The 11,954-nt window shown below is 57.6% G+C and overlaps 4 protein-coding genes across 4 annotated transcripts; 2 read left to right on the top strand and 2 right to left on the bottom strand.

Moving 5' to 3' along the window:
* Positions 1 to 2,589: 2,589 nt before the first annotated feature.
* On the bottom strand, positions 2,590 to 3,544 carry FIBRA_04180 (uncharacterized protein; the record flags this gene model as incomplete). The annotated part of the gene is made up of 3 exons (XM_012325996.1): positions 2,590 to 3,195; positions 3,253 to 3,398; positions 3,457 to 3,544. 3 exons carry the CDS (start codon positions 3,542 to 3,544, stop codon positions 2,590 to 2,592), a joined length of 840 nt encoding a protein of 279 aa, XP_012181386.1.
* Positions 3,545 to 3,788: 244 nt separating this feature from the next.
* Positions 3,789 to 5,078, top strand: FIBRA_04179 (uncharacterized protein; the record flags this gene model as incomplete). The annotated part of the gene is made up of 1 exon (XM_012325995.1): positions 3,789 to 5,078. One exon carries the CDS (start codon positions 3,789 to 3,791, stop codon positions 5,076 to 5,078), a length of 1,290 nt encoding a protein of 429 aa, XP_012181385.1.
* A 603-nt stretch (positions 5,079 to 5,681) lies between these two features.
* On the bottom strand, positions 5,682 to 6,633 carry FIBRA_04178 (uncharacterized protein; the record flags this gene model as incomplete). The annotated part of the gene is made up of 8 exons (XM_012325994.1): positions 5,682 to 5,740; positions 5,796 to 5,892; positions 5,946 to 6,023; positions 6,082 to 6,116; positions 6,175 to 6,272; positions 6,336 to 6,353; positions 6,407 to 6,455; positions 6,534 to 6,633. The coding sequence occupies 8 exons, from the start codon at positions 6,631 to 6,633 to the stop codon at positions 5,682 to 5,684; spliced, it is 534 nt and encodes a 177-aa protein (XP_012181384.1).
* Positions 6,634 to 6,842: 209 nt separating this feature from the next.
* Positions 6,843 to 11,130, top strand: FIBRA_04177 (uncharacterized protein; the record flags this gene model as incomplete). Its single annotated transcript, XM_012325993.1, has 15 exons — positions 6,843 to 6,938; positions 7,005 to 7,549; positions 7,600 to 8,082; positions 8,135 to 8,646; positions 8,685 to 8,956; positions 9,010 to 9,450; positions 9,510 to 9,589; positions 9,645 to 10,057; positions 10,116 to 10,189; positions 10,245 to 10,298; positions 10,360 to 10,485; positions 10,541 to 10,566; positions 10,628 to 10,705; positions 10,737 to 11,034; positions 11,083 to 11,130. The coding sequence occupies 15 exons, from the start codon at positions 6,843 to 6,845 to the stop codon at positions 11,128 to 11,130; spliced, it is 3,546 nt and encodes a 1,181-aa protein (XP_012181383.1).
* Positions 11,131 to 11,954: the final 824 nt, after the last annotated feature.

Here is an 11,954-nt window from a genome sequence, read left to right as displayed (position 1 = left end):
CCGAATGGCGCGTCTGGTTTTGTGAATTAGTAGTCGCATGTGCGCACCGCCGTCGCAGCTTTGACCATCATAGACTCAGCAGTCGTCGGTCTCAATTCCAGACACCACTTCTTGGAGAATAAATTATCCAACAGTATATCTTTTGTTGCGTGCCGCCAACTAAGCGCCATGCATGCAGTGTACCACGAGAAGAAGTCCAGGAACGAATTGGGCAGCATCACTTCTAGTTCTCGTTTCTTCCTGGGTTCGAATTCTTGCGCACTTAGCTCTGTATCTTACTTGCCTCTGGCGTTTCTACGGTATATGGTGTTTTTGACGGCTGTTATCGACGCAGAATCTGGTTCCCGAGAACTCCGTAACTGGGAGGCGGAGGGGGTCCTTAGCGACCAACAAGACCTTGCGCTGTATATCATGGACACAAGTCAATCTTCTCTGCAGTGGCTTGTCTCGTTCTCTGTCAGCGATTTACACCAGTGTTGCCGATACGGATCCCTAGAGCGAGAACCCTGTTGTCAAGATAAAAGCTTGTAGTTTCGGTAAAAACTCTGGATGCGGTATGTCGTTCTTCTCCGAGTCATCCCTACTAGCCACAAGTCGAGTTTGTCATCAACTCGAGCCCGCTACAAAGCACAATTTTATGATGAGACAATACTTGTTTGGCGGAGTCTTGTCGCAGTGGAAGAATATTGCTTTATCTACTTGCCTGGATCTGTCGTTCTCCCTCAATTCTTTTCCGCCTTGGAGCCACCGAACCAATATCCGGTTTACTGATCTTCCATCTGTCGGCTTGACTGGTGCATAGCACACTGAGAACGGCGGCGAGTCGGTCCCCAGTTTGTATGCAGCCCAGGCGATTTGAACGTCACAGCGCTTGGCTCGTCATCATGGATGTTAACCAGCAAGGCGTCTACTAAAACTGCGGCCACCAGAGCCCAACGCCGGAGGAAATTACTCGGTCTATGTTATCGACTTCCCATGCAGAACAATATCGACAGCAATTCAAATATTTATCTGATACACGTAAAGAGTGACGCACCGAATGCATAATTGACTCATGTCTCCGACCACTCGTGGCTTCTCTGGCCGCCCGGGCACATGTTCTCCCGTAGCGGTATCCCAGGTTAGTCTCACAATTCACATCTAGCGTCTGATATGCTTCAACATCTTGCTTCTTAATATTACCTTCGCAGGTGGTCGGTTCCTTGCCCCTCCTTTCACATACAAATTTCCAATATAGCCTCAAAATGCTACCCACAAAAGGACAATCAGACCATTTGGAAGGGAGCACTTCATACGACGTGGTCGATCAATAGGTAAGAATCCGAACAGCCCGTTGAATTTGCCCCAAGTCACTGCCGCGTCCCATTGACATTTCCCTTTCCAGTTTTAGCCTCTCTTCCAACCTGTGCGCCAGATATCAATCATCGTGGAGATTATGCTGGCTATTCGTGCCTCGTGAATGATCGTTCCGATGAGCTCGGCATGAACGGACTCATGTGCACTTCCATATCGTCGCGCAGGCTGTAAGATCATTTACTTGGAATTCAGTCTCCACACCAATTAATGCTACTCGGAAGTTGTTCATCTAGGGTCCTTGAACAACGCCGCCTGACCAATTGGCTGTTCCATTCTGGTGGCGTTCACACCCCTTGTCAATTTATTGGCTAGACTGACCAGCATGGCGGAATGACAATCTGATTTTGTTGCACTGCACTCGGGATCAAAGCGTGTTGCCGTATCTATCTCGGATTTACATACCTTTGCATTAGGATTCTGGGTCTATCGCGAGTATGATTTCCCCAAAACTTTCTGCAGGCACCCCATGGCATCAACACAGAAGCAGGCCTTCAAGATTAAATTCAAACCTTGTCTTTACTGGCTGAATGGATGCTGTAGCCATGCAGCGGCCGTCCGGAATCCGGATGCTGCGCTAGCCCAACATCGCCTGCTCGTGAGTGTCTTGGAGACCGCGATTACGTTCTGAGTGCTTAGATCTATCGGTGGGAATTTAATCCGCCAAAGACGTCCTGTGTTTGATGTTGTTCTAGGCCATACCTGCCATGCGTTGGCTTCGGAAAGAATGAAAGTAGCGTTTGACCGCAGTCATAATTCAAAAGCGCTTGCGTGGGCTTGACGCTGTGCAAAACATGATCGCAAGGTGAGGATGTCTCATGTGGTACCGGTGACGTTACATCGCTAAGTGTCCTGTGCGTACACACGTCCTAGAATGTCCACTGCGCGTCACCTATGGTTCTGATGCACGAGGAGATCTAGTAGCATGTTGATCGACCACTCATATTTCCGCCCCGTTACCTACACGATGCAGCGAGCGTGCACAAATTGGTTGTACACAACTGACACCGGAATCATACGCTTCCATTCATACTTTGACATTATTCACGATACCGTGCAGCTTCACTTCCGTTTGTCAAGCCACAAAAGATCGCTGCTTCTTCGGGAACTCTAAAATACGACTACCATTCGAGTCACTACCATGTAATCAATCTATCTGCCATGACCGGGGGTTGTGAATCAAGAATCTGTAGCGAGACACCTGTCTTTCCCCGCTGACAAATTTTCCGTGCCTCTCTACCCGCTCGCCTTCAGCCGCTTGAACTCCTTGGTATTTTCCTCGATAGCGACCTCTGCAGGCAGCCTTTCCATGCTAGACGCCCCGAAGAACCCGTGTACTCCCTGTGTCCTGCTCAACACGTAATGCGCATCATCTGCCCTCGCAATTGGTCCTCCGTGGCACAACACAATGATTTCTGGATTTATCTTCACCGCTGCGTCCCTGCACGCTTGGATAGTAGTGACACAGTCATCCAAGGTGACACTAGTATGCGCGCCAATACTCCCAGACGTCGTAAGGCCCATATGGACGACCAAGACGTCTGCGCCCGCCCGCGTCATAGCTTCCGCTTCGCTGACGTTGAAGACGTATGGCGTCGTTAACAGTCCGAGCTGCCGCGCTTCACGGATCATGTCTACTTCCAGGGAATATCCCATACCAGTCTCCTCGAGATTCTGTCGAAAGGTACCGTCGATAAGGCCGACGGTCGGAAAATTCTGCACGCCACAAAACCCGATGTCCTTCAGCTGCCGAAGAAAGCGCGGCATCGAACGGAAGGGGTCCGTCCCACACACACCGGCCAGTACCCCCGCGCTCTTGACAATCGGCAGGACCTCGTTTGCCTGTCGTTTTCAGCGGGGTGAGATCAGGAGTATGAGTAGAGTAATGACTAGGCGGACCATTTCTACCACGATCGCATTGGCATCTCCATATGGCATGAGACCGGCCAGGGATCCCCTGCCGGCCATGCGGAAACGGCCACTGTTGTACAAAACTATGAGGTCTGCGCCGCCTTTCTCAATGAATTTGGCAGAAAGGCCAATTCCTGGGACGCAAGTGGCTTGTTATCTCCGGCCCATGACTCCAGCGCGCGGCCAACATACCTGCTCCCGCCCCAAGGATGATCTTTCCCGACGCGATGGTTTCGCGCAGGTGCTGCAGGGCCTCTTCTCTGTTCTCTGGTCGTGGCATTCTGACAATTATTGCAACTTCAACTTGGGGGATGAAGGACGACTTGGACCCGGAGCGCTTGTGTATCGATCGCTCCGCTCACATGCAAGCTACGTCATGTGCGTTCCGCTAATCCGCCTCTTCCGCTGGCGTGTGGTATGACAAGTCCCAGGGCTATAGCAAGGACACGTCCAGCCCTTCGCTTCACACTCCATGCGGCGGCCTGGTTCGCCTAAAGTGTTATACTCTGCTACCTGCGTCCATGATGGCGCATCCCACTGTCGCCCTCATCGGCACCTGCGACACCAAGCTTGAGGAGCTTCTCTATGTCCATGATAAACTGGTAAACCAGCACGGAATGCAATGCAAACTAATCGATGTCGGCCGAACACCCAGTGACCATCCGTCAATCTCCATCAGACAATCTGATATCTTCAGGCTGTCGGGTATCCCTCCTGTGGACTTGACGGCCCTTCCGCGCGGCGAAGTTATATCGACGCTCATCAAACACACCATCCCTATCGTAGCGTCCATGCAAGAGTCGAATGCGATCCACGCCGCTCTGTCGCTCGGGGGCAGCGGAGGCTCGTCGCTCGCAGCAGAGGTAATGCGAGCTGCCCTGCCGCTCGGCTTCCCGAAACTCATCGTGAGCACCATGGCCGCGGGGGATGTGCGCCCGTACGTCGGCGAATCCGACGTGACCATGATGCACAGCGTCGTCGACATCGCCGGCCTGAACGACATCCTGTGCGCCGTCCTCGACAACGCTGCAGGAGCCATCGCGGGGATGGCGCGCGCACAACACACTCGACTTGTGCACGCTACCTCGCCCGCCCTGTCGAACAGCCTCTCGGCTCCGCCGTCCCAGGACAAGCGCATTGCGATCACTATGTTCGGAGTGACAACCCCCGCAGTGACGCACGCACGTGCGCTGCTCGCAGCCTACCCTTGTACCACATACATCTTCCACGCCACGGGCGCGGGCGGGCGTGCCCTGGAGCGCCTCGCCGCCGCGCACTACTGGGACGGCGTGCTGGACCTCACCACGACGGAGCTCGCAGACGCGCTACTCGGCGGCGTACTGAGCGCGGGGGACATGCGGCTCACATCTGTAGGCGCAGCGCGTGTCCCGCAGATCGTGTCGCTCGGTGCGCTCGACATGGTAAACTTTGGCCCGCGGGAGACGGTGCCGGGGAAGTACCATGGGCGCAACCTACACATGCACAATCCGAGCATAACGTTGATGCGCACGTCGCCCGAAGACTGCGCGACGCTTGGGCAGCAGGTCGCTGAGCGCCTGGCGGGCGCGGATCCTGATTTGACGGAGGTTTGGGTGCCGGTGCGGGGGGTGAGCGCCTTGAGCGTGTGCGGCCAGCAATTCCACGACCCGGAGGCGGATAGGGCTCTTTTTTCTGCTGTGAAGGCGGGACTGGGAGGCACTGGTATACGGGTGAGGGAAGAGGACCACGACATCAACGATCCTGCGTTTGTGCAGGGGATGGTCCAAAGGCTCGTGGAGATGATGGGTCTGGAGCCTGTGCGCGATGAGGTGTAGTGCAGCCGACTTTGGTCTTTGGTGGAGGGGCCTGCGTAGGAGTTGAGATGAGAGGTGGATTTATGTATGGGTCTATTTAACGCGATTTACGCGCAGCCCGACAGACTCGGACAACTCGAGTCCGCGTGACGTCATACTCAAGGTCCTGTCGTCGAAGCGCCCGAGAGCAAAGAATGGCCCATGCAGGTAGCCAAACTCCTGCAGCCGCCTGGGTCCAGTCAAACTCCGTCGTGAAAGAGACATATCGAGTGGATAGATACTCATTCATCTGCGCCCATCATCGAGACCACCTTTCTTTTTACGCCACTAAGACCAGCAACTGGAAATAAGGACCTTAGAAGCCATGCCCGCCCGGCTCGGATTCAAATTGAAGAAAATGATATTGAAAGACACACAAAGTTAGACTGTACAATGTAGTAATAGGTCAGGGGGGTGGGGAATTGGGAATGGGGCTCCTGACAAAGCTCCGCACGGTTGTGCAGACTCGCAAGAGGGGACAGCGTGAGTTTACGGATACACAGCGACGATGACGACAAAGACGACCTGACAGGACCTAGAAGGAGCGGACGGTACACGAAGCACGGGCCGGCCGGTACGGCACGGTCAGTCGAAAGCCTCTTCTGCACTCCGTCGCACCAGGCGCCGGACCTTCTTCTTGTATGCTATCGTGACCAAGGCAAGTCAGAGGAGACCGGATATGGGCACTTGAATACATACTGTCAAAGCTCTCCCTCACCTCCTTTGCCGCATCTACATTCGCAGGACTGTCCAGATTGGGCGTGTCGGACGAGAGGAGCGATATGACACTCAAGAGCTGCACAAACAGTGTTATTCAAGAATCTGTGACATCGCTGGGAAATTACGCACAATGGATTCGACTGTGTGCACAGGCAGCCATCTCTCTCCAGAATCTTCGTAGCCGTATTGGTCTTCGCCGGGTGGGTGCTGTATGGCGTTATGATGTGTGAACGCCTTGGACAGCGGGCGGCTGGGCTGAGCTTACCAGGATGGAGATACAGACATTGCCATCGGGATAAACTATATCACGCGGATCTCAATTTCCTACACGAAATCACGAGAAATGAAAAGAACTGACTGTTCGGGTGCCACATGGGCGTGAGGAAGCGCATCTTTGGTGGCTGGATGGGGTACTCCTCCGGGAAGCTCAGCCTAGCCCTGAAGATGCCACCCTCGCTATGCAGAGACGTCAGCATCAGTCGACATCAGAATACGAAGAAACGTTCGCAGGACACATACTACAGCGTATCCGGCGGTCTGTCCAAGTGGTACATCAAAATCCGCAGACATACGGCAGACAACAGACGCACCCGATGATCATGATATCCCACTCATAGAAGTTGTTGTCGTCGACGAGACCTGTGTTGCGCGGAAGAGATAATCAAAAAGATGCGAGGCGAGGCATGGTTAGTGGTAACCCTCGCTGGGGGCGCGTACCGGCAGAGAAGCCCTCGAGGGGACGCTTCTTGAGCTCCGCAAGCTGACGGCGAAGGAGGAGGCCGTTGGAGGACATCGACGTCGCAGATGGTCTAGACATGGTGTGTGACAGAGGGTAACGACTGCGGCAGTGGCGAGCGGAAGGGCAGGGCGGATCGATGTGAGCGAGGTGGGTCAGGGCACACGAGCGCTTGGCTTTTATAGCCCGACGGTGGCGGATCTCGGTCGTGGGAACGTTATGCGAGTCTGCAATTCGACTTACGACCTCTATTTCCTGCGAGCTGCTGCAGGGGGATGGACTCGACGACCATGGCCAGCGACGAGCACGACGAGCACGACTGGGAGCAGCTCGGCCAGCCCCACTGGCGCGGCCTAGGACTCACCGATCCTATCAAGAGTATCGAGGTGCGTCTGTCAGTGTCCCCCCGCCCGCCGCAACAATCTAATCTTTTTTTGTTTTTTTTTGCATAGGACAAATGGCTGCTGCTACCGGCATTTCTAAAGGTCAAGGGCCTCGTGAAGCAGCACATCGACTCGTTCAACTACTTTGTCGACGTCGACATCAAGAACATCCTCAAAGCGAACAACAAAGTCACCTCGGACGTCGATCCCCGCTTCTGGCTCAAGTACACCGACATCGTCGTCGGCTTCCCCGACCGGACCGACGCAGATGCCGTCGACAAGAGCGTCACCCCGCACGAGTGCCGCCTGCGCGACACGACGTACGGCGCCCCCATCCTCGTCACGATCCAGTATACGCGGGGGAAGAGCGTCGTGCGGCGTGCAAACGTGAACATCGGGCGGCTGCCCATTATGCTCAGGAGCAACAAGTGCGTCTTGACGGGGAGGAACGAGGCGCAGCTTGCGCGCATGACGGAGTGTCCCCTCGATCCAGGGGGGTACTTCATCGTAAAAGGCACGGAGAAGGTCATCCTCGTCCAAGAGCAGCTAAGCAAAAATCGCATCATCGTCGAGGTTGACCCCACAAAAGGCATCGTCCAGGCGTCCTGCACGTCGTACGTGTCCCTGTCCGTCCGATCTCCGGACGCGAACTAACCCGTTCTAGATCTACGCACGGGGGGCTCAAGTCCAAGACTTACGTCGCGACGAAGAAGGGCAAAATATACCTCCGTCACAACTCTATTCACGAAGACGTGCCCATCGTGATCGCGCTCAAGGCTCTCGGCATCCAGTCGGACAAGGAGATCCTTCTGCTCACCGCCGGGAACCACGAGGCATACAAATCAGCGTTCTCTCCGAACCTTGAGGAGGCCGCTAAGCTCGGCATCCTCACCCGTCACCAGGCTCTAGAGTACATCGGATCTCGCGTAAAAGTGAATCGGAGGGTAGTGGGCCCGAGGAGGCCCGCTTGGGAGGAGGCGCTGGAAGCGCTTGCGACCATCGTCCTGGCGCATGTGCCGGTGCAAGGCCTCGACTTCCGATCAAAGGCCATCTTTGTCGCCACGATGACTCGGCGGGTGCTTATGGCAATGGACGACGAGAAGATGGTGGACGATAGGGACTACGTGGGGAACAAGCGTCTCGAGCTGTGAGTTCTGCCGAGCCTAACTCTAAGAAAGCGGCTAACGAGGCGCTCGCAGGGCGGGGCAGCTGCTCGCGCTGCTGTTCGAGGATCTGTTCAAGACGTTCAACACGAACCTCAAATCTGCGATCGACAAGGTCCTGAAGAAGCCGTCGCGCACGAGCGAATTCGACGCGTTCAACACGATGCAGTTCCAGGGCGACCACATCACGTCTGGGTTTGTGCGCGCCATCTCGACGGGCAATTGGTCGCTGAAACGGTTCAAGATGGACCGCGCGGGCGTTACGCACGTTCTCAGCCGCCTCTCGTTCATTTCCGCCCTCGGTATGATGACGCGGATCTCATCGCAGTTTGAGAAGACGCGCAAGGTCAGCGGACCGCGTGCCCTGCAACCGAGCCAGTGGGGGATGCTGTGTCCCAGCGATACGCCCGAAGGCGAGGCCTGCGGGCTGGTGAAGAATCTGGCGTTGATGACGCACATTACCACCGACGTGGATGAAGAGCCGATCATCAGGATAGCGTTCATGCTCGGCGTCGAGGGCGCGTATTTCTTCTGCATCTGTGCTGGCCGTCTGTGCTGTCCGTTTGACTGACGCTTGGCCGGACAGATATCAGCTTGGTCACCGGGGCCGAAATATACGGCCCCGGGACGTTCGTCGTCAACGTGAACGGGACCATCATCGGGCTGACTCGCTACCCCGCCCGTTTCGTCAGTAACTTCCGCAAGCTGCGCCGGGCGGGGCGCTTCAGCGAGTTTGTCAGCGTTTACATCAACCATCATCACCGGACCGTGCTCATTGCCAGCGACGGCGGGCGGATCTGCCGGCCTATGATTATTGTCGAGAACGGGAGGCCTAGAGTTGCATCTGACCACATCTTGGTACGTTGTCGCCCGGCATGACGTGCCCAGCGCACTAACGTGGGCCGCTCCAGCAACTCAAAAAGGGCCTGCTGATGTTTGACGACTTTTTACGAAAGGGGCTAGTCGAGTACCTCGACGTAAACGAAGAGAATGACTCGTACATAGCGCTCTATGAAGCCGACATTGTTCCAAGCACCACACACCTGGAGATTGAGCCGTTCACGCTGCTCGGTGCGGTCGCCGGCCTGATTCCGTACCCGCACCATAACCAGTCCCCCCGAAACACGTACCAGTGCGCGATGGGCAAGCAGGCGATCGGCGCCATCGGGTACAATCAGCTGAACAGAATCGACACGCTGCTGTATCTCTCCGTCTACCCGCAGCAGCCCATGGTGAAGACCAAAACGATCGAGCTGATTGGCTACGACCGGCTGCCCGCGGGGCAGAACGCGACGGTGGCCGTGATGAGTTACTCGGGCTACGACATTGAGGACGCACTCATCCAAAATAAGGTTCGCCAAGTTGTGCTGTGCGGTGTGTTGGTTCTGACACGGCTCGGTGGACGCGCTAGGCCAGTTTGGACCGTGGCTATGGCCGGTGCCAGGTGTTGCGGAAGAACGCGACGCTCATCCGCAAGTATCCCAACGGGACGTGAGTGCACCGTTTTCCCCGTGATGGCCACGGCGTGCTGACGCACCGGCGCCAGGTTTGACCGGCTGGCGGATGCGCCGGTGGACGAGAGCGGGCAGACGCAGAAGAAGTACGACATCATCCAGCTGGACGGGCTGGCGGGCGTCGGGGAGCGCGTGGACCCGGGCGACGTGTACATCAACAAGCAGACGCCGACGAACGCGAACGACAACACGTTCACGGGGCAGGCGGCGACGGTGCCGTACAAGAACGCGCCGATGACGTACAAGTCGCCCGTGGCGGGGTACATCGACAAGGTGATGGTGAGCGACACGGAGAACGACCAGACGCTGATCAAGGTGCTCATCCGCCAAACGCGCCGCCCGGAGCTCGGCGACAAGTTCTCGTCGCGGCACGGGCAGAAGGGCGTGTGCGGGCTGATCGTGAACCAGGAGGACATGCCGTTCAACGACCAGGGCGTCGTCCCCGGTGCGTCGTCCCGCCGCGCTCGCTGGGCGCTCCCCCGCTGACGTCCCGCTCGCCGCAGACACGATCATGAACCCGCACGGGTTCCCCTCGCGGATGACGGTCGGGAAGATGATCGAGCTGCTTGCAGGCAAGGTGCGCCCATCTCGCCGCTCGCACGCGCGCGCGCGGAGGCACTGACGCCCCACAGGCCGGCGTGCTCGCGGGGAAGCTGCAGTACGGCACCGCGTTCGGCGGCTCCAAGGTGCGTGCGCGGCGAGCGGGCGGGGGCGCGCGGGTGCGGGGCTGACGCGGCGCGGGCGCAGGTCGAGGACATGTCGCGGATCCTGATCGAGCACGGGTTCAGCTACGCGGGCAAGGACATGCTCACGAGCGGGATCACGGGCGAGCCGATGGAGGCGTACGTGTACTTTGGGCCGATATACTACCAGGTGCGTCCCGGCCCCCGCCGCGCTGCCCGCGTGCTGTGCGCTGACCTGCGCGCAGAAATTGAGTGCGCCCGTCTGCGTTGTGTGCCGCTGTGGTGACCGCTGACGGAAGTATGTTTTGCTTTTTCTTTCTGTTCCGGCGCAGAGCACATGGTGATGGACAAGATGCACGCGCGCGCGAGGTGAGCGACGCGGTTGTTTCTTCTAAACAAAAACTCTCTGCGTGCGTGCGGGTGCTGATGGACGGACGGCAGGGGCCCGCGGGCGACGCTGACGCGGCAGCCGACAGAGGGGCGGTCGCGCGAGGGGGGGCTGCGGCTGGGGGAGATGGAGCGGGACTGCTTGATCGGGTACGGTGCGACGCAGCTGTTGCTGGAGCGGCTGATGATCTCGTCGGACAAGTTTGAGGTGAACGCGTGCGAGGAGTGCGGGCTGCTGGGGTACAACGGGTGGTGCCCGTTCTGCAAGAGCTCGAAGCGGATGGCGCAGCTGACGATCCCGTACGCGGCGAAGCTGCTGTTCCAGGAGGCGAGTCGCGCCCGTTCTGTGTGCGTGTGTGTGTGTGCGTGCGTGCTGATGTGACGGTGATGGCTCCCGCAGCTCATGGCGATGAACGTCGTCCCGCGGCTGGTGCTCGACGACGCGTGATGGGGGCGCGGGGGACACGTTGGGGCCGGGGTGGTCTGCGGCGGAGGGCGGACGAGCGTGCATCAGGACAGGGCAAGAAGACGGCGTTCATCTCCGCGGTGCGCGCAGGTGGTGTCAGCGGTCGAATTGGATGCGGCGGTGGGCTGTGGCGGAGGAGGTTGATCCCTGGGGGCTGAGCGCTGATGTTCGCCCTTCGCCTTTCGCCCTTGTTCCTCCGGCGGCGGAGCCAGTTGGGGCGTCGAGCGCCGCGGCCGGGTGCCTGGAATAGGCAGATGGATCCCGCGCAAGCCGTGCTGGACCGATGCGGTAAAAGCCATGTTTGATTGAGTTCAGTGTAGGGGCGGGGAAGGGAAGGGAAGAGAAGGTGCGATGTCAGTGTATTTATACGCGTGCTTCGGGGGTTGTGGGGCACAATCGAACGTGCTGCGAAGAGACCGGCGTTGCGCTGTGCCCGCGTGCATGCATGCAATGTCTTTGCCTTGCCTCGCAGTTGTAGCGAGAGACCAATTCAAAAAAAAAATACATCTGTCATGGTTTTGAAGAGGCTGTAAGAGGCAGGGAACTCGGGGTCAAATTCATATCCCAAAGTGTGTGTGATTTCAGGACCCTCTGGCTGCGCGGGTGCGCGGGGGTTCCGATGGCACGGACAGGACAGGATGAATTCTGCAGGTTGATATTGTCACCGTGTCGGCCTCGAGGCTGCACGGCGTCCGGTGTGTGCTGATGTCGGCGGGAGGCGCGGCTGAGTTTGACTGCGCGGACGAGATCGAGCACGCGCGCCCGCGCCTGCCATATCGGGCACGCGGGCGGCTGGTGCGCGGCAG

This window comes from Fibroporia radiculosa (genome assembly GCF_000313525.1).
Source record: "Fibroporia radiculosa TFFH 294 genomic supercontigs, scaffold2713, whole genome shotgun sequence".
Lineage (NCBI taxonomy): Eukaryota > Fungi > Basidiomycota > Agaricomycetes > Polyporales > Fibroporiaceae > Fibroporia > Fibroporia radiculosa.
The sequence above is the reverse complement of the archived record's forward strand: the minus strand, read 5'-3'. Positions and strand labels throughout refer to the sequence as shown.